Source organism: Crocodylus porosus, unplaced genomic scaffold (genome assembly GCF_001723895.1).
Source record: "Crocodylus porosus isolate Cpor-Errol unplaced genomic scaffold, CroPor_comp1, whole genome shotgun sequence".
Classification (NCBI taxonomy): domain Eukaryota; kingdom Metazoa; phylum Chordata; order Crocodylia; family Crocodylidae; genus Crocodylus; species Crocodylus porosus.
The window spans coordinates 235447438-235473516 of NW_017728886.1; the positions used below are offsets into that span (position 1 = coordinate 235447438).

General features: G+C 44.2%; 1 protein-coding gene across 3 annotated transcripts in view; it reads left to right on the forward strand.

Annotated features, from left to right (window-relative positions):
* The window catches only part of GRHL2 (grainyhead like transcription factor 2), a 112548-nt gene that overhangs the window by 80634 nt on the left and 5835 nt on the right, over window positions 1–26079 (forward strand). For 2 of the 3 annotated variants that reach the window (XM_019551407.1, XM_019551424.1), the window contains exons 10-14: window positions 3667–3754; window positions 3842–3981; window positions 7096–7127; window positions 9845–9939; window positions 15793–15878. In XM_019551407.1, coding sequence (XP_019406952.1) covers window positions 3667–3754; window positions 3842–3981; window positions 7096–7127; window positions 9845–9939; window positions 15793–15878 — 441 coding nt within the window. The remainder of the gene's footprint in view (window positions 1–3666; window positions 3755–3841; window positions 3982–7095; window positions 7128–9844; window positions 9940–15792; window positions 15879–26079) is intronic. The other variant, XM_019551416.1, reaches the window with a different exon arrangement.

The window sequence follows — 26079 nt, forward strand, 5'->3', positions numbered from 1 at the left end:
GCTTCTTCATGTTTGATCTCTGCACAGGCCAATTTGCCTGTTCTGCACCCTGCTCGGGTTGTCTCTGCATGGAGTTAGTCCTCCTGAAGATGTACAGTGTCCAGGAAATGGGGCATCACAGGAGATCTGCCATACCCAGAAGTTCCTGCTGGCCTCACTCAGACCGGCTCCTAGGATGCCGCATTTCCTGGATACTCTGTTCCCAGGAGGTCTTATTTTATGTCATGCAGTGGGCCGTGATTCTAGAAAAATTTTTGTTTCAACATTCTGGCTTCCAAAAACAAGGTATATATTTTACTTTGGGGCATACTGAATGCTTCAAAATACAGTATATTTTTCCTTTCAGTGCTGATAAAAGTGAAACTTTTGGGCCCAATCCTGCAAAATGCTGAGCATCTTGGGTTTTATCTGTACCCACTGATGTTGATGGGACCATTTCCAGTCTTCATTTCAACAGGCTTTGGCTTAAATCTCTATTGCACAATGCTGAGTGCCTTCAATTCCTCTGCTAAAGTTAGCGTTGTCAAGTTTCTAAGGAAATTTTGGCACCGTCTAGATAAGGGGTGGTCAAAGTCCAGCTGCCAGTGGACTCTATTTCCCAGCAGCTCCTGCCTCTGTGGCTCAGTTTCCATGGAGACCCCAGCAGCACTTGTGCTATGATAGTGTGGGGCTGGCGTTTCTGTGGAGACCAGTCCCAACCACCTTGGTGGGGTGTGCAGCGGGGTGGGGAGCTGCCTCGGGGCTGGATTGGGATTTTACGGCAGTGACAGAGTGGTGCAGAGCTGTGATATACAGTCTGCTTGCTCCGGGCAGAGGAGCGCAGGCAGCAGATTGCAGCTCTGCCCCAGCTGTTGCCACTACAGGAAGCCAGCATAGAGCTGCAGTCCTCTGCCTGCACACCCCTGCCTGGAAAGTAGAGGCTACAAATTGTGGCTCTGCCCTGGGTCTGGATCACGTTGTGACCACTGCAAGATCCCAGCCAGCCCTAGAGCAACTGTCTGCAGTGCTGTGCGCCCTGCCAGTGCTGCTGGGGCTGGTCTCCACAGAAACCCTGGCCCTGCACTATCACAGCAGGGCAGCTGCTGGGGTCTCCATGGAAACCGGCCCCAGCTATGCGGGCAAGGGCTGCTGGGAAGTGGAGTCAGGCTGCTGGCTAGATTCTCCATTTTGCCTACCCCTGATTTAAATAAATGGCAACAAATAAATGCAAGATATCAGGAATGGAGTCTCTATCTGAGATTTGTTTCTGTCCTTTTGGGTTTTGGATGTCTTTGGAAGTGGTAATATGGAAAGTGGTGAAACCAATAGCATTTGGCTTTAGTGAAGAAAGACAACACACAAGACTAGGATCAGTTTTTTTGCCCCCAGAAAATACTGAAAGAAAGCAATAAAATGCATGTACATAGTAATATGAGAAATATTCAGCAAGTAATGGGGGAAATCTCTCTCTCTCTCTCTCAAACAGAATTAACACCAATTGCAATGTTCTCTGGTGAAAATGCATACACCTGAATTAAAATGACTTGTCCTGTACTTAAGCCAGCTGGTATGGCGGCAGTACAGAATTTTTAATATATGTGGTGAGATTCCATTGAAATCAATGGAATTACTCTGGATTTTAAATTTTTTAACTGAAGTCAGGATTTTCCCTTGATGCTGTCAGTCAAACAGTAATGCTGGAGCAGAACTTAGAAAGCAGAGTCATCATAGAATCATAGAAGTCGGGTCGGAAGGGACCTTGTAGATCTTCAAGTCCGACCCCCCTGCCTGGGCAGGAGAAAAACTGGGCTCAAATGAGTCCAGCCAGGTAGTCATCAAGCCTCTTTTTAAAGACCCCCAGGGTAGGAGCCAGCACCACTTCCCTTGTAAGTTGGTTCCAGATCCTAGCCACCCTAACTGTGAAATAGTTCTTACGGATGTCTAATCTAAACCTACTCTCCAACAACTTGTGGCCATTATTCCTTGTTATGCCAGAGGGCGGTAGGGGAAACAAGGTCTCTCCCAGACCTTTCTGGTCCCCCCTAGTGAGTTTATAGATGGTCACCAGGTCCCCCCTCAGCCTTCTCTTGTGAAGGCTGAACAGGGTCAGGTCCCGCAGTCTCTCATTGTAGAGTCACCGAATGCTAATGGGTATTGCAGTTACAGTGAGCACAAAGTGAAGATTATTTTAAATCCTAGCTAACTGGAAAGCCTGGGAGGACATTTTGACTCTGTGTGAGGAAGTTACACTCTCCTACTATTCCTTTCAATATGTTTACAGATTGCGCAACTAATTTTAAAGGAGAGAGTACTGTATAATGCTTTCAGCCAGAGTTTTCTCTGCTCCTAATTGCACCTGTGTAAACCTAGAGTAACTCTTACTGGTTCCATTGAAATTACTTTGAATTTACATCATCTAAGTATGAACAATGCAAGTTCCAGAAGAAAGGGTGTGTAGAACTGACTTGATAACAGTGACGCTGTTTTCACAGGATGACACTCTTGACAGAAAAATGTCCTTTTTTCTTTTAACAAGAAAAATTGCAAGGATGAAAAAAGTAAACAGCCTGTTTTGTTAGAGTATCATCTTAATCCAATATAATTTATATGCATAATTATAAAGAGGGTGGGACAGTCCTACTGTGATTGAGGTCAGTGGGGGTAGGATCAGAACCTAGCTCAGGTTCAGATTTTACTGTTCTAAGTGCTGATTTTTTTTCAAGGATAAATAAGTTCATCCCACCAAGTGGATATTACTCCCATTGCACTTAGGAGCAGCATCATTTATGTGTTGGGTTAGTCTAAAAATTGTTTTCAGCCTCTTTTTCATTCTTTTCTCTCAATTCCTTTCATTTTGGATAAGCATGTGTGAATTTTATTGGCTTCAAGTGAATATTTTTGGCTTTAGAAAAATAAAATAAACTTATTTTTAGGTTGAAAAACTTGCGGCATTTTCTGCAAAAACTTAGGGTATGTACTGAACACTGACTGCCTTAGGGTATATGAATTTGTAATATGCTTAATAGAATGCCTATATTATTTGTACAATATATTAGAACAGCTTCAAAGGAGGTTTTGCTACTTAGCATCAAATTGCACGTTTTGTTTTCTAAACTCCTTGGAGCATATTTGTATAGCAGAGCGCAGTGCCTGCTAAGGAGCGCTTAGGGCCTCTTGGGTCAACACTAGCCATTTAAAAAGTCTCTTAAGTACTTCCCTGTATTTTAAATGTCTATAACTTTGTTTATGTGCTTGAAAGGTATGGCTTTGTACACTCCTAGGGGGGCTGGGCTATGTTAGCACTCTCACCATTTCTAGTAGTTAATTCTCCCAAAGTCCTTGTCTTCAGTCAATCTCAGAATGCTTTTCAGAGCTATCAGAAACAGAGCCTTACCTTGGCTAGCAAAGGTATAGGAGATGTTAAAAAGAAATTCAATGAAAGCAAGGTTTAACAGACTGTCAGGTCCTTCAGACTTCTCAGTATAACAGTGGAGTGTCCGCAAACAGGAAAATGATACAGTTGACTGTGGTACTCAGGTTGATTTGTAGAGAACTCTGCATGCATTGCTAATGCACCCATTGCTCTGGTGTGTAGACACCATATACTGTACAGGAATGCAACAGTTCAGTTAGTTGCAACTTGGGATAATATTGGATTTTCTGTTCTTTTTTTTTTTTTGGTATCAGGGAGCAGAGAGAAAAATTCGTGATGAAGAGAGGAAGCAAAACCGAAAGAAAGGGAAAGGCCAAACAGCACAAGGCCCGTGCAATAACTGTGAGTAAGACAAGGTCTTTCCAGATTAGACCACCTTGTGTTTATTAAACTACCAATCATAACACCGTTGCCTTGTGATCCCATTAGCAGCTGAAGGGAAATTGACTGCTATCCCTCTGCAAAAAAAGAGTGACATCACCTACTTCAAAACAATGACTGACCTGGATTCCCAGCCAGTTCTCTTCATACCAGATGTTCACTTTGGAAACCTACAAAGGACTGGACAGGTAGGTGTCAACAATGAAAGTACAGGTGTCTGACAGCAGTCCAGCTGCATATGCTGTATGCTTCATGGAATCAAAGCAGAATTTCTGGTGACTGTTTTTTTTATTTTTTAACCATCTTGGTTTTTTGTTTTTTTTCTTAACTCTAAACATTGCTCTTAGCTAGCTCAGTAGGAAAGTGAACAAGTTGGACCTCGGAAGAGAAGCTTTCCCAGTTCTGCATGGGAGGAAAGGAGTTAATTCAGTAAATATGAGGGGATTAAATAATTAGGACCTTGAAAGTAGGAGTTGATCTATGACTAAGATAAACAATCCTTTTAATTAGGTTTCTGGGATAAAGTGCCACCTTGTGGTAGAAGGAACTGCCACTCACGTGATGATTTAAAACAAAGGACTCTAAGATAGTGGCAAATATAATCAAACTTTAACTTTCTGAGCTGTTCCCATGAGGAGAAAACTCCCTATTTTCCATTAGACAAACCCCCTGGATGGGGTGGTTTACTCAGGGATGATCCTGCCTTGAGGAAGAGGCTGGACTAGATGGCCTTATAATGTCCCTTCCAGCCCTACTTTCCTATCATCCTATGATTTTATAGCTCAGGTGTCAGTCACCTAGGTATCTATATTTCCTTGAAGAATTTTGCACTCTAAAATGCAGATAGTAATTCTGAAGATAGGTATCATTGCTTCTAGTATTCATGATCTTACTTCCTTATTCCTAAGATCTGTGAACTGAATATGGCAGTCTTTGCTGGCTTCATCACTTTTTAACTTCTCAGAAAAGCTGCAAATCTTGATTATAAATCCATCAGTAGCTTTTTGCTAAGCATGAATACATTAACTGTGCACCCTTGTAGGGAATGGAGCATTGTGTGTGTGTGTGTGTGTGTGTGTGTGTGTGTGTATCAAGACAAAAATGTGGAGTCATCAAATTTATCTGTAGAAACATGTTCTTCTCACTACAGATGTAAAAGTAGCAGATAAAACTGGCATTGAGGATGAGTTTATTATTAAGTTTTAGAGCAGTTAGAAAAACAAAAGCACATAGATCTTAGACATTGTAATCACTAAAATTAGTCTCCAGCGCTAGAAAGGTTCCCAGTTACATATGAGCAGTAGGTGCCTTCTCTCAAGTGTGAATGTGTATTTACATTAAAGGAAAAGGTAGAATCATTCCCTCGTACATGGAAGTCTTGTCAATAGTGTTCTCAGCTAAATAGAATATATCTCTGTTTTGTTTGCAAGCTCATAGGCAATATGTAAACCTATCTGCTGTATTGTTATATATGTTGGTATCTTGGTACCATGAGTAGCCTTCTTCTCCTGTTGTTTTGTATTGCTCAAAAGTAGGTATTGCTTACTTTCAAAACATGTTATGATGACATTTTGTAGTTGTGCAACACCTTCCATCTGAAGAGCTTGTACTGCTTTGCCACACTGAATTTAGTTCTTTGAGGCAGGATGAGTGATATTATTCTCTTTGAACAAGCACAGTCTTACAAGGCGCTCAGTGCCACTAGTGCCCAGTGAAGCTCCTTGCTCTAGACCAGGGGTTCTTAACCTTTTTTGTGCCATGGACCCCTTTGGCAGTCTGGTGAAGCCTATGGACCCCTTCTCAGAATAATGAGTGTCTGTAGATAGGAAGACTGCAATCACGTGCCATCTAGCGGTGGGTCTAATAATTACCATAATTTCAAAGTAGTGATGAGCGTAAATGATATTTCGAGATATCTGCAGCAACTGTAATGTGATATGAAAATGTCTGTGATTTCTATTGGTGACAAAGTCACAGGTCCTGCTAATACTACTGTGGTTTGTTGCCTACATTCATAATTGAAGGAAATGCTAAATTTCAGTTAGAGATTAGTGATAATAAAGATGTAATTTTTTTCCCATCTAAGGTCACAGACCCCCTGAAATCTATCCACAGACTCCTTGGGGGTCCGTGGACCCCAGGTTAAGAATCCCTGCTCTAGACCTTCAGGCACTTGTCCAGGAAGTTTATGAGATTAGAACATGTGGTTTTAGTTCTGGGCTGCAACTCCCAAGTGTTCTACACCACTGGTTCTCAAACTTTTTTGTACCAGGACCCATTTCATAAATATCAATAGTCAGTCCTGCCCTTCACTCCTGAGCCACTGCACTTTGCCCCCAGATCTAAGCCCCCAAGTATATGGGGAAGGGAGGGTGTGTGTGGGGTCTGAGGGGCCCCAAGAAGCCCCTTGTAGTCTGGAAAAGAGAAAAGCTACAGTTTCCCTCATTTTTCTCCTTTTAAAGGAGACTCCATTTTTAAAGTTTGTTCATAACCCTTTCATATATTCTTGCAACCCACTTTTGGGTCAGGACCCATGTGCTGAGATACGCTGTTCTACATGAATCCAGCAGCAGGGCATTCATACTGGTCAGTAAATAAGTCTATTTTTTCACACGAGTGTTGGGAGGACCGTGACTGACAGTCCAAGTATTTTGTAAAGCATTTTGAAGGTGGGGGCATTATGTGAGTACTGAGTATATCTGTATACTTCTGTTGCAGAATGTGAGCTAGATCCTTTGCTAAAAAAAAAAAAAAAAATTGCTCCAGTGAATTCAAACTATGCAGATTTACATGCGATTGGGATCTGGCCTTGTGTCTGTTTCCAGTATATGCTATATACAAATATGTATCATGTATACTGATACCAAACTACATTTCCAATAGAACTTTAGTTGTGTATTAGTCTTTCTATTATAATTAGATTGCTCAACTTTTAAATATGCAAAAAAGTGTGTGACTCTTGTGGCTTAAATCCACATTAGGTTAATTGAAGCAAGCAGTAATCCAATTGACAGGGTTGTTACAGCTTTCTAATGATTGAAAGAGTGATATAAACCAGATTGGGTTATGAGTTTTGTCAGAGTGCTTTAATACACTTCCATTAGGAAATATGCATCGCTAGTTGTTCTCAGCTACATTTTGTTCAGATCACAATAAAGAGCCTACACGTTTGTTTTCTAAAATGAAAAATATTTAACAGCTGCAAAATTGCAGATTGGGTGTTGTTTTTTCTTTCTGTTTGAACTCTTTACAGAGCAGCTATGTGCTGAACCAGTACATTTGTTCTCTTTCCACCCCTACAGGTTTACTATAACGCAGATGATGAAAGAGAAGGGTAAGACATTTACTACTTCATGGCTTTTGCAATCTAGAAGTCTAAACCTTTAGAAATCAGAAACAGAGTCAAATAAACTGAACCTGTTTTCCCTTTGGTCTGTGTTTATAACTTTTTGAATTAGGAGAGGGAAGTTTCTTTTATATTGGCATCTGCTCTCTGCCTCATGGGTTGGCTTCTATTTATATGTTTGTTTTTACAGTCCATAATAAAAGAGTTCATTAAGCAGCTTCGCTCAACATTGGACCAATAAAACATTTGATCATAAGATAAAATAATATTTTTCCTTTTTTTTAAAGTGGTTTCGTATCAAGAATCCCAAACTACTATAAAAATAATGGCCCATTCCACCTGTTCCAAAAACACATTTCACTTCAGGAGAGCAATCCTCTTCTGCCCTGCAGAGGCACATAGCTCTGCCATTTAGGCAATGAACACATTTATGTGACTCAAGAGCACGTAAGCACTGAACAAGGAGTCAACTACTGGGGGCCAGTAGAAAATGCTAAATAGGGGGAGAGTGTGATCATTATCTCAGGTTTCCTCTGTGCTGGCAAGTTGAAAAATTAGTGCCTGCAGGTCCAGCCAGGACCAGTAATCAGCTGATTATCAGCTCTGTCCTGAGACCACACCAGGGACTTGGTCTGATGCTGACAATCAGCTGATTGTCATGCAAATCCCCAGTACAGTGAGCTAGCAATCAGTTGATTATTGGACCTGACTGGGGCTGTCCAGGCCCAGCCAACAATCAGTTGATTATCAGAACGCTGCACCCAACAGCTCTGGCCAGGTTGTTCAGTGTAGGGGTTCAGAGCCTCCAAGCTGCATACCCACATTTTAAAAGTCAGGAGCACAGTGGTCTTGAGATTGGGGAAATGCTCCCTGATGTCAGGCTCACAGGGCTCCTCTCCACCCCTCATCTGCCTCCAGGGATCGGACAGGGACGCTGGGTCCAGGACCTGGTGCTGCCCCCAGCCCAGTCCTACTGATCAGATAGGGGATGGCTGTGCTTTCACCCATGGAAATGCCCCATGACAAATCTTTGCACTCAGTTGAGTGGGGTATGTCATGGGTGGGCCCTGACATGCTACATGTTTAGTTTAAGGCAGGTGAACTACAAAGATGTTAAATGTTATATATGCAGACAGGGTTCTTTGGGTAGGTGTGATATCTTTTTATTAGATCAACTTAATAGCTGGAAAAATTGTTTTTTACAAGCTTTTGGGCACAAACACCCTTCTTCCAGCATAAGGAGAGGCTTTATGCCTGAAGAAGGGTGTTTGTGCCCAAAAGCTTGCAAAGAACAATTTTTTCAACTATTTAGTTGATCTAATAAAAGATATCACATCTACCCAAAGAACCCTGTCTGCCTATGGCCTTAGACCAACACGGCTACAAGCCACAACCCTAAAACATGTTATATATAGAATATCTTCATGGTCTCTTGTTATATTATTGTGCCATTATTGGTTTTAATGTGTGACCAGGTAACTATTTATGGCGTGATTAACACCTTAATCAGGTTCTAAACATAATTTATGATGAGGCCTTTAGTTTTAGAATTGGGATTGAGATCTGGTCCTATGCATCTAGGAATTGCTTAACTCAGCCCTGAAATGCAGGCAGCCTCTACATGGAATACAAAACTTGAGAGAGTCTGTAGTAGGTTCTGGAGGAGGGGAAGAATAGGAATATTGGGAAATCCTTGAAGTTGGGATGAAGGAGAGGGTGGTGCCCTTATACAGTGAGCTTAGGGTAGAGGTTCCCAACCGCTGGGTCATGAAGGGTTGACTGCACAAGCCTGTCTGTCCACCCGGGCAAGTGGCTTCTGCCGTTGGCAGTCACATGCAGAGTTAAAGCTGGGCAGTGGGGCAGCCCCAGCAGGGAGGCAGCTGGCTCTATGCACCTCACCCCATGCCCATGATGGTCTGCAGTATAAAAAAAGGTTGGGAACCACTGGCTTAGGGGATGAATGGAGGAATGAGAGGAGCACCAGGTGATTGCAGTGTGTTTTGCCAACAAATAAAATATATGACACTTTAGTTTTCTGAGAAGCTTGATCACAGAGGCCAGCATTGTCAAACCTGGAGGACTGGGGCCCTGGTGGGGAGAGATTGTGGGTGGGTACAGTGGTGCAGTTGCATCCTTCTTTGATTCCTAAGCACTGCTACCCAACTCCAGGAATTACCATGGTGGGCAGATGTAAAATGCATACATAGCTCTGCAGTCAATGTATCCCAACCACCAAACTCCTATGGCCATATTTTTGACTTCATGGGCCCTGAGTCCTGAGATTCACCCCAGGGAGCTGGGCCTGATCTGCTGTTGGATATCCCTTCCAAACCTACACCTTAGTAATAGGTGAGCTTGCCAGCATTGCCTTGTTTTGTCTCTGACTCCACCTGAGGGAATATCAGCAGCTAGGGGTGATTTATCTCCTCACTTAGCTCTCTCTTTTTTTTCCTTCCATTCCCATATATTTAAATGGACAATGGCTTTAAGGCTTTTCCAGTTATGTTTATCATTGCAACCATATTTTCCTGTCATCTGCCATTCTAAGCTTGGGTCACTTAGATAAGCATCAAGAGTTAAATCTGCAGTTTTTGCTCTGGTGTTAGAAAGCTGGTAGGAATCTTGCCAGAGTACAGAGTTGTATCTCACTGTTGCATTCTCTTTTACTGTGGGAATAACTAGTGCAAAATGTGGTTGTTTTCTAGGAGCAGCATCCTGGTTAAAAGGATGTTCCGGCCTGTGGAGGAGGAGTTTGGCCCGTCACCTTTGAAACAAATGAAAGAAGAAGGACTGAAAAGAGGTAACAATTAAGAAAATAATGCACTGGGTGCCATTCTCTAGGGTGAATTGGGAATTGCTTAGATTCGGGTGGGCAAAATGGTGACCAGACTCCATTTCCGAGCAAACCCTGCCCATACCACTCCAGCTGGTTTCCATGGAGACCCCAAGAGCAGTGGGGCTGTGACAGCCCTGCACTCCAAAAAAGTCTCAATGAAGATCAGCCTAAGGAACCCTTGGAAGGATGCACAGCTGGGCAGGGAGCCACTCTGAGACTGGGATCTTGCAGCGGTGACAGCACAGGCTGGAGCCAGGACAGCTGTGATCTGCTGCCTGCATGTCCTTGCACTTGTCATGGGTGCATGTGGGTAGTGGATTGCAGCTCTGGCCCATGCTGTCACTACTGCAAGATCCCAGCAGCATTCCACCTAGCCGTGTACCCTGCCAGCAGCACTTGGGCTGGTCTCCTTGAAGACCCTTTGGAGCAGGGAGCCCCTGCTGCTCCTAGAGGCTTCACGGAGACCGGCTGGAACAGTGTGGCCAGGGGCTGCTGGGAAATCCACCCACAGGCCAGACTTTGTCCACCCCTAAATGAAGTCAGTGGAGTTAGAGTGATGTTAAAATAGAGTAATTCAGGAAAAGGCTCAGGCCTATTGTTGTTATGCCTACAGTTTATACATGGGTATTTATTTGAAAGTGTAAATAGCAATCAGTAAACATGCAGACAAAATGTGAATTTTAGAGTATCTTGAGATGGGAAAGAAAAATGTGTCTGTAAAAATCATAAACTGGCCAGAAAGTTTTCCAAAGCTTTGAACCACATGTGGAGGTCCAGAACAGTGCTGGTGAGAAAATCCTTACCACATAGGTTTCATTTTCATTCATCTTGGAAATTATTATTTTGGCCAGGTCTGGTAGCAAAAATGAGAACATATATTGGATCAAATGCAGAGGTCTTTTCTCAGGTGGATTCCTATTGATTTCAGTGAGAGAATTGTCCGAGTAAAAGCTTAGCATGGAGTGCTGACCTGACAATTTAGCCCTATGACAGAATTAATCTTAGGAGACTTTTAACTTAATTATTCTTAGCTGGATTACATTTACTTTTTTTGTACCTTCACAGAAATAACCTTTCATGTACTTACATTGGTTATCTGTCTTTACTGGTCACAGTGGTCATATGCAATGGGCCCTATGAAGCCTACAAGATGTTCAGGATGGAGTCTGGTGTTTAGTTAGGCTTAGTGAGAGATATATTTTTTAAATCATCTACATGAAAATGTGATGTGAGCTCCTGTAAAATACCAGGGTCTGACCAGCCAGATGCCTGTTCATATTTGTAGCATTTTCTCTATGTATTGTAAGGTGAAGGGTCATCTACAAAGACTAGTCCCTTTCTCCTATTTGCTATGTCTAGCATTGAGTACTCAGCTAGTATTATGGAAATCTGCCATGTAAGAAATGTTTGCTTTGATTCCTTCAGTAATTTGATTAATTTATAATGTGTTTCAAGAAAACCACACACAGGCACGCATGGAAGCCGCTATTGGAAAGGTCAGAGATATTTCCCTCCTTCACTCCTGTGATATGTTGTTTTAATACTGCCTGGATTCACAGACTATTTCAGGGTGAAGAATTCAAAACAAAAGATGTTTCAAAGGTGACAAAAATAAGTGGAATAATTAAATCCAGCATAGGCAATGAACAAGGGAAACTACAGGAAGTACCATTCACATCCTTTTCCTGCTTGTAATTTGGACTTTTCTGGCTGCAAGCCAGGCCTCTTCCAGCTTGACTTCCTGCTTTGGTGAACTTTCTTTCTCTAATGACCTAGCATTTGGGGTTGTGCTTGTGGAAGTTGTCGTAGTCATTGGAGTTGAAGGTAATCTTATCTAAGGGAAGATGGAGGGGTTCACCTCAGTAAGCGATTTGATAACACAACATGCTGACAAAATTTGGAAATATAGTTGTCTTAGAACTTTTTCCCCCTATGTTATTTGTTCTATGCACAGAACTGATCAAGTCCTGAACATAGCGGGAGATGGAGGTAGTTATAGTGTGTGCTCCAAATAGTATAATCCAAGATTTGGTCACTGGCAAGGCAAATATTATGTACTGTTGTCTGAAATAAAACCAATGTGGAGTGCCATCATCATTAAAGTCCCTATTTAAAAGTCCCTACTCCTCAGAGTAATGTTTAATAGGACTTAAGTAGTGCCCAGAGTTTGTGCTGCCTACTGCAATGGGATCCGTTTTGTCGACTGCCCGTTTAGGGTGCTATGTGAGATGATTTCCATTAGAGCTAATTCCAGGACTGTCTAGTATGAGCAGAAATTCTAACAGGTACATTAAAAAATATCAAATGAAAAGGTATCCCCAAGGCAAGAATAAAAATATTCTCACTTAATACACGGTTAGCTGCATCTTTATGAATTTCCTAGCGTCATCCCATTGAGTTTTGAGGGAGCTGCAACTGCCCTATGCAGAAATGTAAAGTATGTTAATCTATAGCAGCTGCTGAGAGCAGTCTGTTGTTTGGCCAGGCATATGTATCTTTCCTGTTTAGATTTCTCATTCACAATTGCCAAGTCATTTTCCCATTCAGTTTTAGATGGAAGTTTCCCATCTATTATAGAGCTAGCTATTGTCTTACAGACCAGCCTTAGATTCTTCACCTTTGAGACTATTTTATCTTTCTAACTTTTGTCTCTTGGGGAAAAATCACACCAAATGAGTATTAAATAATTTTGAATTTGTAAGTAGCAGACACAAGTGACTTGTTCATATGGAAACCAAAATCCAACCTAAAGCTTTCACAGCAGTGAGAATTGGTACAGTCCCAGGCACTGTGGTACATACACAGGTGTGAACCCCAAGTATGGAAAAGGAAGGTGGAGAAAGGCCCACAGCTTGTGTGTGTAACCTACCTGCATGGTTTGTCCTGTCTCCTACAATGCCTGGTCTTCCAGAAAGATAGTGATTGCTCAGTCAGCTCTAATGACTGACATCTGTGCTGAAGATCCAGCTCCAGCCCAAACCTTGCTGAGAACCCATGCAGGAGTTTGTATTATTGCGTATTTGTTTTTTGCTTCCCTTTTTACTGAAAAAGGGAACCAACTCAGCAGAAATTGTCTTTAAATAGTCTTCATTTGAAGACAATGCTAATCTGTTTATTAGGGTATAACCTGCAACGCAACCCAGGTTCAGTAGTTTGTCATAAATTGGTTGTTTGTGTCACATGCTGGCAGATTTGAAGGTTGAAAGGTATGAAGCTAAAACATTCAAAATGGATGCTAAGTTAAGTTCCTAAATCCATATTTAGACACCTAAATTAGTTTCCTGACTTTCAAAAGTGCCAAGCACCCAGGAGCCTTACTTGACTTCAGCTGAAGCTAGTGGAACATAGAACATTTAGCACCGAGGACACAGTTCAGAGGTCAGAATTTCTTTGACTTGCCCTTACAACTTGCTTATTGTTTACCCCAGTATGTTTTCTTTCCCTAAAGCTGTGATTTTTTTGCTTTGGAAAGGAGGTAGGCTGGATGATTTGAAAGTGATGACAGGGTGATGGACACAATCAGACGAGAGGAGTTGGTTGAATCACATAACTCAGTGAATCCATTACAAAATTCCAGTCACAGCACTAGGAAAACAACATACGTTTACAAAACCTTGGTCAGTGTGTGTGCATAATTCAGATCCCCATTATCTTTGTAATGGATATTTCATTCAGCATAATGTTTCCTGGCATTCCAAGTACAACAAAGAGATTTAAACCTCAGCATTCAAATTGCGTAGTGGCTAGAGATAGAAGTTGCACATAAACTGGTTTAAGTGATCAGAAACTGGTTTAAAACCTGTAACAGAACATAAGTTCCGTGTGTGTAAACCAGTTTCAAAATGGCCAAAACCGGTTTAGGATAAACCCGGTAGAATGTAGTATCAGACTTAACTGATTTGGGTCAAATCAGTTTATGGAACTTCTGTTCCAGACCTCTTCCTCAGACCAGAGTCCTCCAGCATCCCAGCATGCTCTGCAGCCCTGGGCTGGGCTGGGCTGTCTGCTCCAGAGAGCAGGGCTGGCCCCGCCCCCATACTTTCTAGCCCAAGCAGGGGCAGGGACATGGCCGACACATCCCCAGCATGGCCCCGTTAAGGCAAAGTGGGCAGGGAAGGCAAAGGGAAATTCTTCCCTCTTCCCCTCCCCCCACTCGCAGCTGGAGTCTCCCTGTCTGTGGGTGAGCAGCTGAGGTAGAGGTGGCAACTGGGGTTGGCAGATCCCAGCTGCGGTAGCCGGTGGCAGAAGGGCTGGATGGAGGGAGGAATTAAGCCGCTCCCTGCCCCCTTAGCCTTAACAGAGCCATGCCGGGACAGCCTCTGGACATGCCTCAGCCCCCACTGCTGGAGCTAATATTTGGCTAGATTAGCATGGAGTGTGGGGCTTTTTGCCTTCCTCTGTAGCAGGGAGCATGATGCTCTTGGATCTCTCCAAGATCTCTCCATGGTATATATTTACCACCTTTGCTGCAGCAGGAGTTGGCTCCTGTGGTCCCCCTGTTTTACCTGTAGTGGGTTAGGGTTGTATGTCAGGGATGACAGTGTAGTTTTGCTAACAGGATAGACGGTGGATTTGTTTAGGATGGTTTTGATAGGAATGATCCTGCCTCAGGCAGGGGTTTGGACAAAATGATCTCTCAAGGTCCCTTCCAGCCCTACTTCTCTGTGGTTCTATGATTCTAATATACATCTAACATACAGGAATTTATTTAGTAGCTATTGATGAACACAGTGTCTTTTAAAGAAAAAAGTTCAATTTAGAACTTTACACTTCTAAAATACTTAATGCAACAAGTAACAATTAAGATTAATGTTAGTGATAGAGACCAAACACAGAAAGGGGCTTTTTCTAATTGTCCAGTTTGTTTACTTTGTCTATTTGTCAGCGCTTTGTAGAGACTTATTTTCACTGTTTCCCCAGCCAATCATGTTCCCTTTTCTTGATGTAACTCTTTAACACAACAGCATGGGTGAGAAGACTCTCTAGAACAAATAGGAAAATGTGTTTGTAAGCCCCACAAGAACTGGAAGGGGAGGGCTGAGGTGTAGACATAGGAGTAAATTTTTGAAGAGACAAATGGCAGTTTGGTGCCAAAGCAGGTAGAAAATCACTGGGCAGTGAGTGCCAAATGGACATTTTTACCATTAAATAACTTCCCTGTAGTACCTGAGATTAGTTTTTACTCATTTTGTGAAACTGACTGTGTTTCAAATGAGGGGGCCATTTATGAGTGTGAAAGGGGAAATATTCAGAAATACTCCTTTATTTGGAAAAAATGCTTTTTTCTTGGGAATTGGCTAACGGGAAATTCAGTTGTTGAACTGCACTTATTTTTTGTGAGTTGCTTTTCCCAACCATTTGGCTAAAGATTAGAGAGGTTATAGGAGATATCAAGAGTTACAGGAATGCAGCGAGAACTGCCTAGTACTTCTCCTATTTGACCTATAATTGAGTCCAGTGATTGATCTTTTTTTTTTTAAATAAAAAGTTCAAGTGTTCTTCAACTAGTATTTTCCATATTTTGATAAATTTACCAAACTGCTAACCAAACATAATTACTTGCAAAATGTAGTTTCCTCAAAATATTTAATTTAAATTGCTTTTAGTTTTCTTGGTAGGTTTCCCAAACCAGCTGGTATGCCCTGTGTATATTTACATTGCTGACTATATAAAATGTTTTTTTTAAGTGTCAGGCTTTCATCACTTGGGTGGATTTGTTCTACACTCAGCATGAGTTCCTGAGCTTCTAGTCAATGAGGATTATTTTATCTGTTCAGTTTTCCATGCCTGCCTCATGTTTGATCTTTATGGTTCCAGTGCTTCTGTATGTGAGGAAGGAGACTGATGAAGTGTTTGATGCTTTGATGCTGAAGTCACCTACAGTAAAGGGGCTAATGGAAGCAGTAAGTATCTAATGTCTTTACGATATTTATCTTACCCTCTAAGAAAACTATGAGATTGTCAGTGGGTTATTTAGATACAGTGTGGTGTGCAGACAAAGACATTCTCATACATATTTAAAATTCTTCATAAAGTCCTCCTGCAACATGTTTCCTTATCCAAAATGCCAATTGATTCTGAATTCAGTACTGTTAGCAAATCATTGAAATAAGATAAACTTATATAGCTGATTTATTGGAAACTCGAGGCTTGAGGAATTGGAAGTAATTAAAAAATGTCGGAAGAAGAAAACGGAGTCAGACTCTGTGTTCTGACTTACCTCTGTGCAAAAGGGTGCACTTCAATCCTTTAGCTGTAATACTTCTAGGTACATCTGCAGCTACGCTCTTCCGATCTGAGTCAGACTCTGTGTTCTGACTTACCTCTGTGCAAAAGGGTGCACTTCAATCCTTTAGCTGTAATACTTCTAGGTACATCTGCAGCTACCACTTCTTAATCTTAGGATCCTGGCTGTCTTCCAGGTGAATATCCATTTTCTTTGATCTTTTGCAGGACAGCTCTGCTGAGGATGAAGGCATTTTTTGTAGATACCTTGCACATGACATCTTGTGCTCTCCTTAATACCTGCTTCCAACCACCCACTTTGTTTTCCAGCTTTCACTCCTAGAATGACTTGCCTCCCCTGTATAAACTGCCCAAATGTGCTCTGCTTCTTCTCTGCTGCTGATCAGCATTTAGTAATCCCTGATTTTCAGTGGAGACTTCCATATTTAATCCTTTTCTTATGACCTGGTACCAGTAGGTGGCATGTGAGTCGCATTGTGAGGTTTGGCAAAGGGCAGGACAGAACTAACCAAGTGTCATTGAGTGAGAGAGTGGGTGGAGTTCTAGCCTTTGGCTTTATAAGAGTGAGAAGATGGGAAAGATCTCATTCAGCTGAGAAGTCAGGCAGGGATGGGACAGGGATGCCTGTTGGGGGCTTATTTCTAGGTCCTCAGTTATGAGCACTCTTATCACTAGTAGTGTAAGGGCAAAGTTCTGTTTGTTGTATATGGCCTGATAGCAGTGATTTAGGAACAAAACCTGATGAATTCCAGTTTCATGCATCAAGCCATTAATTAGCAGGGGAGAACAGGTTTTAGATTAACAAAATGTTCTCAAGAGGTCATCTACACAAAAAGTACCTTCTGAGGACACTGGGAACATGGACTGCCCTGACTATGCTTTTTTATTATTACTTGGATTAGGGTAATGCTTCCCTGCTGAGACTAGTGTTATTAGACAGTATTCAGTGTACACATGTAAAGGACAGTCTCCAGAGCCTCTGCCTTGAAGAGCTCATTACACCCTAGGGAATTACACAATTATGCGCCTGTGCAATTTTGCACATAAAATGCATGCCCTGTATAATTGCATAAATTTGCATAATTAAACCCAGGCAGGATCTGTTCTTTGGCACTTCAGCTAGGAGTCCCAAGAGGAGGCACCAAGTATGGTTGTGCACAACTGGACAGCTAGTGAGTGGGAAAGGGAGCTCCTGCCTGCAGAAGTGGGGTGGGTGGGTGTGGGCCCCCTGTCACACATCCATCCCCCTCATGGTGCAAAGTCCCTGCCACAGGGGATGGCAGCAGCAGGCAGTGGGCCCTCAGGGTCCTCGTGACCACAGAAGGCAGAGCTCCCATCTGAGTCCCAGGGGCTGCACAAGGCAGCATGGAGCCCACCAGCCCACTGGCACACACCTTCAAACCAGACCAAGGTGGCTCCATGCCAGCATGTGGGGCTTGTGGCATTGCAGGCAGTAGCCATGAGCCACTGGGCTAAGCTGGGCCAGCTCCGTGCTTCCATGTGGGTCTTCTGGCATTCCAGCAGGAAACTGCATCTAGAGGCATGGAGTCTGCCTGGCCTGATGGTGTGCGACTCCCACCTGCAGTGCTGCAAGCCCCACGTGCTGGCACAGAGCTAGCCCAGTTTGGTTTGAAGGCATCAGTCAGTGGGTTGGGCTGGATCTGTGCCACCATGTGCAGCTCCTGGGACTTGGCCAGAGCTGTGTGCTGCTGGGGGGTTCTGCCTGCTGTGGCTGTGAGTGTCCCAAGGGTCTGCTGCTGCTGGTAGTGGGGGCTGTGCACCATGAAGGGACAGATGTGGCAGGAAGGGCCCACACCCATCCAAAAAAACAAGACCTACCCACGTGGGGTTTTTGGCACAGATATTAAGAATATAAGATGAAAATGTAGGGAAAAAAGTAACTAATTTGTCATAATTTTGAATTTTTCTGCACATACTTCCGTGGGGTGTGGCATGTGGTCTAATTAATAATACAGTTATAATGTTCTTGTCTTTGTAGATGGTTTCCAAGGGTATATATAGACATTAATTATGCTTAGACCAGTCTAAGTAATCATAGATTGATCTAAACCAATAATTGTATTGATGTTTGGCACACACAGACCAGTCTAATAATGGCATAAGTGATCTAAGATAGACCTGGTGCAAGATGCACTCAATTCAAATCAATTTAGACTAGACATGCATCAGACTTCTCTACTGTACTTAAATGTATTATAAGCAGGGATCTGGGGTTTCTGTTTGCCATGGGAAAACACAGTAAAATGTGGATTTTCCCATTTTAAGGATTAAAACCTGGATTTTCTCTTTTTAAGGAGAAAAACACGGGAAGCAGTGGCTTTCCCTTTGTAGGCTGAGAGAGTTCCAGCTGGAGGGAGTGGGAGAAGGGCAATCAGGCTAGAGGTGCCATGTGCATGTGTACATGTGCACATGGCAGCCAGGCAGCATGAGCAGCTCCTGCAGTTCTCCCCAGGTAAGTCTGTGGGAGAGAAAGGAGGGAGAAACCTGAGGCCCCTGTAGTAAGGAGAGGGGGTTGGGCAGGTCTAGGGCTGGAGCTGGAGCTGCTGCCCATTCAGGGTGGTGCGTGTGGCTTGGGGCCTGAGACAAAAATACATGGCTTCAGGGCCTGGGCTAGTAGTGGAACTGAGCCATGGGTGGCTCATCTGGGGGTGGCGGGGGGGCTCCCTGCTGCTGCTGCTGCTGCTGCATGTACTCCTGGAGGAGATATGTGGGTGGGGGGGCACATGACCCTCAGATTTGTGCACTGGGCGTAGGCGGATGTGGGCTGGCAACTGCAGGCTCAGGGCTCCCTGCCCCTTGCTGCCACCCCCGCTCTCCCCATGGGCCCAGCAGGCAGGACATGGTGCAGCAGGGAAGAGAGGGCCAGGGAAGCTTGATGCTGCTGCCAGAAGCTCCACACTGCCTTGGCAAGGCACCCTCTGCTCAGCTTGCAGCAGCAGGGAGCATGGACTGCTTTGTGGACAACTGTGCTGCCAGCCCTGCTGCTGTTTGGTGGGCAAGGGGTGCCATGCCACAGCAGTGTGGGGCTCCCAGCAGCACACTGAGCCGCCCCATCCATCCCACTCTGCCCTGCTGCACCAGGTCCCACCCTCTGGGCCATATAGGCCCCAGGAGGAGGGCAGCAGGGCAGGTGAGCACTGAGCCCACATCTGCCCTTCTCTCCACATGGGCTGTGCTTCAGCTGTGCCACCTGCAGGGGAGGGGGAGACAGGCTCTAGGCTCCACTCTGGCACAGGGGTGGCAGCCAGGGCTCAGGTGCTGCTGGGGGCTCCCTCTGGCAGAACCAGGAGGGGCAGGGGCTGTAAGGGGTACCAGCAGGGCCAGGGAGCTATGGCTTGGGAGTTAGGGGCAATGGCATGGTCAGGGCACCAGCATATCAAGGCTGCTGAGTGCCACAAAACAGGGGTGAGGTGGGGAGGGGGGAACAGTCGCAGCTGGACCTGTGTCCTGGTGAGCAAAGGGGATATGAGGGACCTCTGATTTTCCATGATAAAACCCAAAATCAAGCACCAAAATTTATAGCCATTTAGAATTTTTATTATTGTAATTGAGGCACTGGCAGGCTTCCAAATTGCTTTAAAATTGTAAATATATCAGTAAAACAGTGTGTTCAACCAATACCTTTATGTATAGTGGTATTTCATTTTAATCGTGGAATAAACATGGATTTGGGGCTTTTTAACTAGAGATGCTTTTTTTTTTTAGACAATTCGTAGGTTTTAAACAGAGTTGAACATGATCCCTGGATAAGTGCACTATAGCCCTTCAAGCTGCCACAGTGAATATTGCTTTAAGTGTTCTCTTCATCTCACTGCCTGCTCTTTGGGTGTTTTGCAGTGGAGATAGCTAGTATAACAGGTCTAGAGAGAGAAAAGATTCTTGTTTACTTCCAGGAACTCAACTGTTGACTTATTAGTATGACTTTAGCACTGGTTAAATTGAGAAATGTTCATTTTAGTGCTTTGGAATACAGTCAGAGTGATGACACGATGAGCAAATCAGTACCAATAGCTATTTGGTTGTGTGCACTTGGTATTATCCTGACACTTTTTCCAGCAGATCATTATATGGGAAGATAGTTTGTAATTATGCAGATTCTAAATTCAGTAAAAAGACTTTAAAGAATAAGGCTTAAAACTCTATTAAGCCCTAAATACTGGAGGGAACACATGATCTTAAGTCTAACTCTGCTGCTGTGTTTACAAATGATACATTTTCCTTGTTTATCGCACCCCTTGGTCTTTGCTGTTCTCCAATTTTTCCATGACACATCATAGTATTTTCTCAGACTTTGGGTTTCTTTTATTCTTTTTCTTCCTAGAATCACTTTTCAAAGAACAGTCAGTTTCCTACACAGATTGTGCATTCCTGGGAAATATCCATTCATCTTGAGTTTCATAGCTAGGGAGGGTGGATCTGAAGATATGATATAAATGTCAACTTTCCTACACTTGCTTTTACTCTAGGCAGTTGCAATCAGCAGAAAACCATTGTGTGGTTCCACAGGGTTTAGAAGCAATTAACAAACGTCAAATATTGCCTGCTGGTTCCTGACAGACAGAGACCTGCTCCGGCTCCCTTTTGAGTAGATTTAAATCAGTGTCATTATATTCATTTCAGTGGAGTTATTTTGAACTTACACTAGGCAGGAGGACCAAATTTAGGCCTCTCTCACACAGCGACTCTCTTTGCTATGGTGACTTATTAAGAAGTGACTCATATGTTTAGCAGAGTCTGTTTAAACCAAAACCTGGAATGTAATAGGCCAGACCTGCCTATGTGCATAGCTTGTCCCTGGAGCCACCGCCTTATCTGAGCATGGGCAGTAGCTCTAAATCCCAGCTGGAGTTCTGTAGGAATCAGCATACTGCCTGCCCAGCCTGTCTTTCTGAACTAGTGCTCATGCTTTCTCAGCTGCATTTGCCACTTCCAAGTGCCCAGTAGCATAAGAATTGTGGGTAGGTTGCACCACTGTGCTTCTGGCTATACCCTATTATGGTTCACAGGGGAGTCGGACTTGATGGGTGGATCCAGGAATGAGGACTAGAAGGGCAGGTTGGGAGTGACCAAGGGCAACCCAAGTTCCAAACTGATGGGCAGGGACCAAAGCCCAGGGTCCAAAACCAAAGCAGAGGTCTAACCAGGGTTCAGAAGTCAGGAGGCAAGCAGAAGTCAAACTGAAATCTGGAGACTCAGCTGGACAGTTAACCAGGAGTTAGGGAGCCAGACAAGTTACTAGAACAGGAGCTGAGAGAGGACTGGAGATTAGTTAATTGTGGAACAAGGCTCAGGTGCTGGAGGGGTGCCCCTCTTCTGCCTTTTCCCCCACCACTTGCCCTCTATACTCCTGCAGCCTGTCCCCCTGACCCCTCCCCCTCTCTTGCCCCCATGCCTCGGTCTTTCTTCCAGTGCCTGCCCTCAGTCACTTGCTAGCTGCACCCTGCCCACCCCTATCTGTTGCTGCCTGTGTTGGCTTCTCTGTCGCCTGCCTCCGCCACCTATTGTACCTTGTGACTGTACCTGACCCACACCTCATGCCTCCCCACCTCTGCACCTTCTGAGCAATAGCTCTGGCTCTAGGGCAACCAGCAGTGGCTCTGGCACTGGCCCTGGACCTGTACCCAGTTCCAGCCCAGTTAGGGAGAAGTGGCAGCAGCTCTGGGCCAGAGCCATAGGTAAGCAGCAGGGGTGAGGTGCTGGGGAGCAAGAGAAGGGGGAAGACCATGCAGCCTGTCCCCTATACTTTGCTCAGGCTGCCCACTATGGGTCTCCCCCATGCACTCACCAACATTCAGTCTTCCCTGTGCTCCCCCTACTGTGTGCCTCTATCCCCACCACATAAGCTGCTCAGCTCTAGATTCAGCCCTGGGCCTGGAGCTGAGCTGCTGCTTGTCCTGGGCTGGTGCCTGAATCTGAGACAAGGTGTCCTCCCCTGCATGTTGATACTTATCTTGCATTCGAATAAATATGGTATTTTTTGCTGTTTAGAGTCTCATTCATTGCTATCTGTGCACTGTGTTAAAATTTTAGTAGAGACTGCATTTGGTGTTTGTCAGGATGGTCCCCTCAGACAGAAGCCTCTATTAAGGATGGTCCATAAATGCCTGGAAATATTAGTACTTTTAAAAAATGTTTATGGGACTTTCAAATAATGAAACCATGTTAGTTATTTAAGGCAAGTATTTTGAGGCTGACCATTCTACCTAGGAACAATGATGTGAAACTGAGAAAGGAAAAATGGAGAGCTATTAGAAAAATGTTCCAATCTCCAAGGTATTTTATACTGTGTTTTTGTCTTTTTGGGACAAGAGGGGACTCTTTATTGTTTGTCTTGCATGTAATGTGACTAGCAGTAGCTCCCAAGTTTACAGACCACAATCCTACTTTGGAAGAGGTTGTTAAATGAGATGAGCTAGCAGATGCTCATGGCCTCTATATTCTCTAATTCTGTAACCAGATTTAGCATGTTTGTAGTTGAGGTTGTTTTCAGAGCCTTCTATATAAGAGACTCTACCATAAAACCACTTGGAGCCTCGCCTCTACACTTTACTATTTTGAGTAATTGGTTGAATCCTTAGGGGTTCCTGGGAAATATGCGTGTTCAATCATCTTCAAGTATTTCTCAAAGCCCACTAATCCTGACATGTTATATAAATCCTACACCTGCCAAAGACAGTTCAACAGACAGTGCATTCTTAGACCTATATCCTAATAATATACTTAGGAAGGGGTGTCCCAAAGCCCCAAACATGTGATGTCTTTGTGTTAGCTATTCCCATATGCCCCATGAAAGTTTTACCTTGGAATGTGCAGTATGCCATGCATCAGACACTGTCAAACAGCCTTGGTGCAGGGAGACTTTCTCCTATCTATTTACTTGAAGTTTTCTGTAGTCTTTGCAGGTGAGATGCAAATCCAGCAGCTATTCGCACAACCATGTTAAAGCCTTTTCAAATACTTGCATTTAAGTCATTTTTAGGTTTCAGAGTCAGAACCCCAATGAGATATATGTGGCAATTTGTAATTCTCAGAGATCTGTTATATCAGACTGTCTACAGAGACAGATCTAAATTTATGTCCTAATCATACTTTGAAGGATTTCTTCAGAAACCAATGAGCTTTATTTGGTTTTAAGAAGGGAAATCTTAGATTTTGGAGCACAGGAGAGTAGTGGACACCAGAGAAATGTACCATCTTGCTGACCTGATATTGTGAGTTCCAGTGTGAGCCCTGGTCAGCAGTAAACAAGGACCTTGGAAAAAGATGAAAATGAAAGGAAGCGGGAGTATCTCTGAGAACTTGGGCCCCGATCCTTGTGCATACTTGGGCAATGCAGTGTTGAGTATTGCAGTGCCAGATTCCTAGACACTAGTCACCCTGTGTAATGCTTTGTCTGTAGTTAGGTGCCCAGACTTCCTAGACAATACATGACAAGATGGAGGTCCCCAGGGAAGGTATTTTCAGCAATAAGAATTGGGGAGCTGTCTAAGCTGGCCATAAGTGAAATGCAAGAAAGGGACAGGTGTCCCTAGCCACAGGTAGGTGTCTTCCTCAGTTGGGATCCAAACCTATAAGTCTTCTCCTGGAGGTAGTTGCTTAAGCCAAGTTAGCTGCTTAAGCCATGCTTTAGAAAACCAGGGTGCAACCTCATAAGAGTCTGTAGTTTAAGGCTAGGGACAGACATTACACACAAACCAGTTCAAGTGATCAGAAACTGGTTTAAACGTGTTACAGAACAGATGATCAGTGCACATAAACCAGTTTGAAAAGATCTGAAACCAGTTTCAGCCAAACCTTATTGAATTTAGTATCAGACTTAACTGAGATTTGAGTCAAACTGGTTTATGCAATGTCTGTCCCAGGCCCTTTGCTGGTTTAAGATAAACCAGACACCCCCAGCATCCTGGCATACTCTCTGGGCTGGGCAGGGCTCTCTGCTCCAAAGCAGAGGTGGCCCCACCTCTTTGCTCCCTGGCCAGAGCTCCAGCAGAGACTTTGCAAGCACAGAGCATCTCCCTGGCTTCTCCCTGCTAAGCAGGGATTATTCCCCTCTCCCCTCTGCCTTACACAGACACGTCAGCATTAACTAGCAGACCACATGCTGGCTATGGTCCGTGCTGTGGGAGATGATAGGCAGATAGGCTTTTTGGAGCTAATCAGCAAGTAGCTTAATGTCCTTCCTTGGAAGAGCTGTTTAAGAGGAGCTCCATTAGTTAATGGAGAGAGGCTTTGTTTTCTTAATGGGTTGATGAATATTCCCTGGTGGGCTGCTTAGGAGAGGGGGAATAATCAAAAGTGTCCTGCCAGGGCCTGGCCATGCCCCCCTGACCTCAGCCTGCAGAAGCGAAGGGAAGGCTGCTGTAGCATGTGCCTGCATTTCTGGGATGTCTATCTAGTTAAAAAACTGATTTAGCCTAGCCAGGTTAGACTAACCTGCAAAGATTGAACCAATTCAGGCTCAGACACTTTTTGAATATCTGTCCCTAGCCATGAGGACCTACCCCAGTAATTCTGAACCAGGGTGTTGTGAAAACCTGGGGTACTTTGAGGGTTGTCACAGGTTGCCATGCAGTGTTAGCACTGCTAGGTGTTGGAAACATGATGCACAAGATAAACCAAGAGATTTCAAATAGAAAACTGTAGTGTCAAAAACATTGACTTGTTGTGGACTTTCTGAGTTCTTTGGTAACAGAAGAATTGCTCCAGTATTTTTCTATAGTCAAAAAACAAGTGAGACCTAAGAGCAGGCATTTTTGAGCAATGACTTGGGTCTAATGAGGGGTGCTTTGAGTTTAAAGCAGTTTGAGAATCACTGGCCTAGTATAATGGTGCATTGGCACTGAGGTCTCTAGGTATACTTGTAATCCAAATAATATGAAACTAGACCTAGGATTTGTTTACCCAATTCTATTTCCAGAGGGACAATGAACTATGTCAGAGATGTGCCTGAGGGCCACCCTGACAGACACCAGGCATAGTGTCTAATAAAACTGCAACGCAGTGTGCAGATTACAAAGATTGCTTGCAAATCATGCAGCCACAGTTTGAACTGCATACCATTTCTCACTAGGTGCAAGAGTAGATGGGACTCCAATATCTTATCCAGCAGAGGGGCTGAGTAAGTGGAGGCCCAAGAGCCCTGGCCCCTCTCAGGAAGAGGGCTGTCACTTGAAATGCATAAAACATGCCACATGTCCATCATCTTAGCCTCTCCCGTGAGCAAAAATAATAGCTGGCCCCTATGCTACCCAGTATTTATCGTCTGATCTATCTCTGCCTGTCATTAGGAATGAATTTACAGAGCCATCAGAAAGCACCATTTCAAATGCAGTGTAAAAGTGACAGATAATGCTAAAAACTAGCCAACTGCCCATCAAGAATAATGGGGGGGGAGGGAGTGGGTGGGGACAGAGCCCCATGTCTGCCTCCCCAGTCTGGACCCATTCCCCCGCCCTCATGCCGCTTAGGTTCCAGGCCTGCTCCCCACTTCCCTGTGATGGGGAGGGAGGTTGTGGGGGAGAAGCGGGGCAAGGGCGGGGAGAAGCCGACCTGCCACGCAGCAGTGGCAGGGGGATGGGAAGAGTGGGCTTGGAGCCAAGGCAGGGAAAGGGGGATGGAGGAGGACTGAGACTGGGCCCCAGGGGGGAGGAAGCCTGCTTCTCCCATCCTCCACACTGCTGCCATGTCAGGCTGGGCCTGCTGCTCCCCACACCACCATGGTGGGCTGGCTTCTCCACCCCTCCTCGGGCCTGGTCCTCCCCTACAACCTTGCATTGCACCTGGGCCCACTTCTCCCCTCCCCCCACTGCTGCTGCAGTGGGCCTGCTCCTCCCCCCC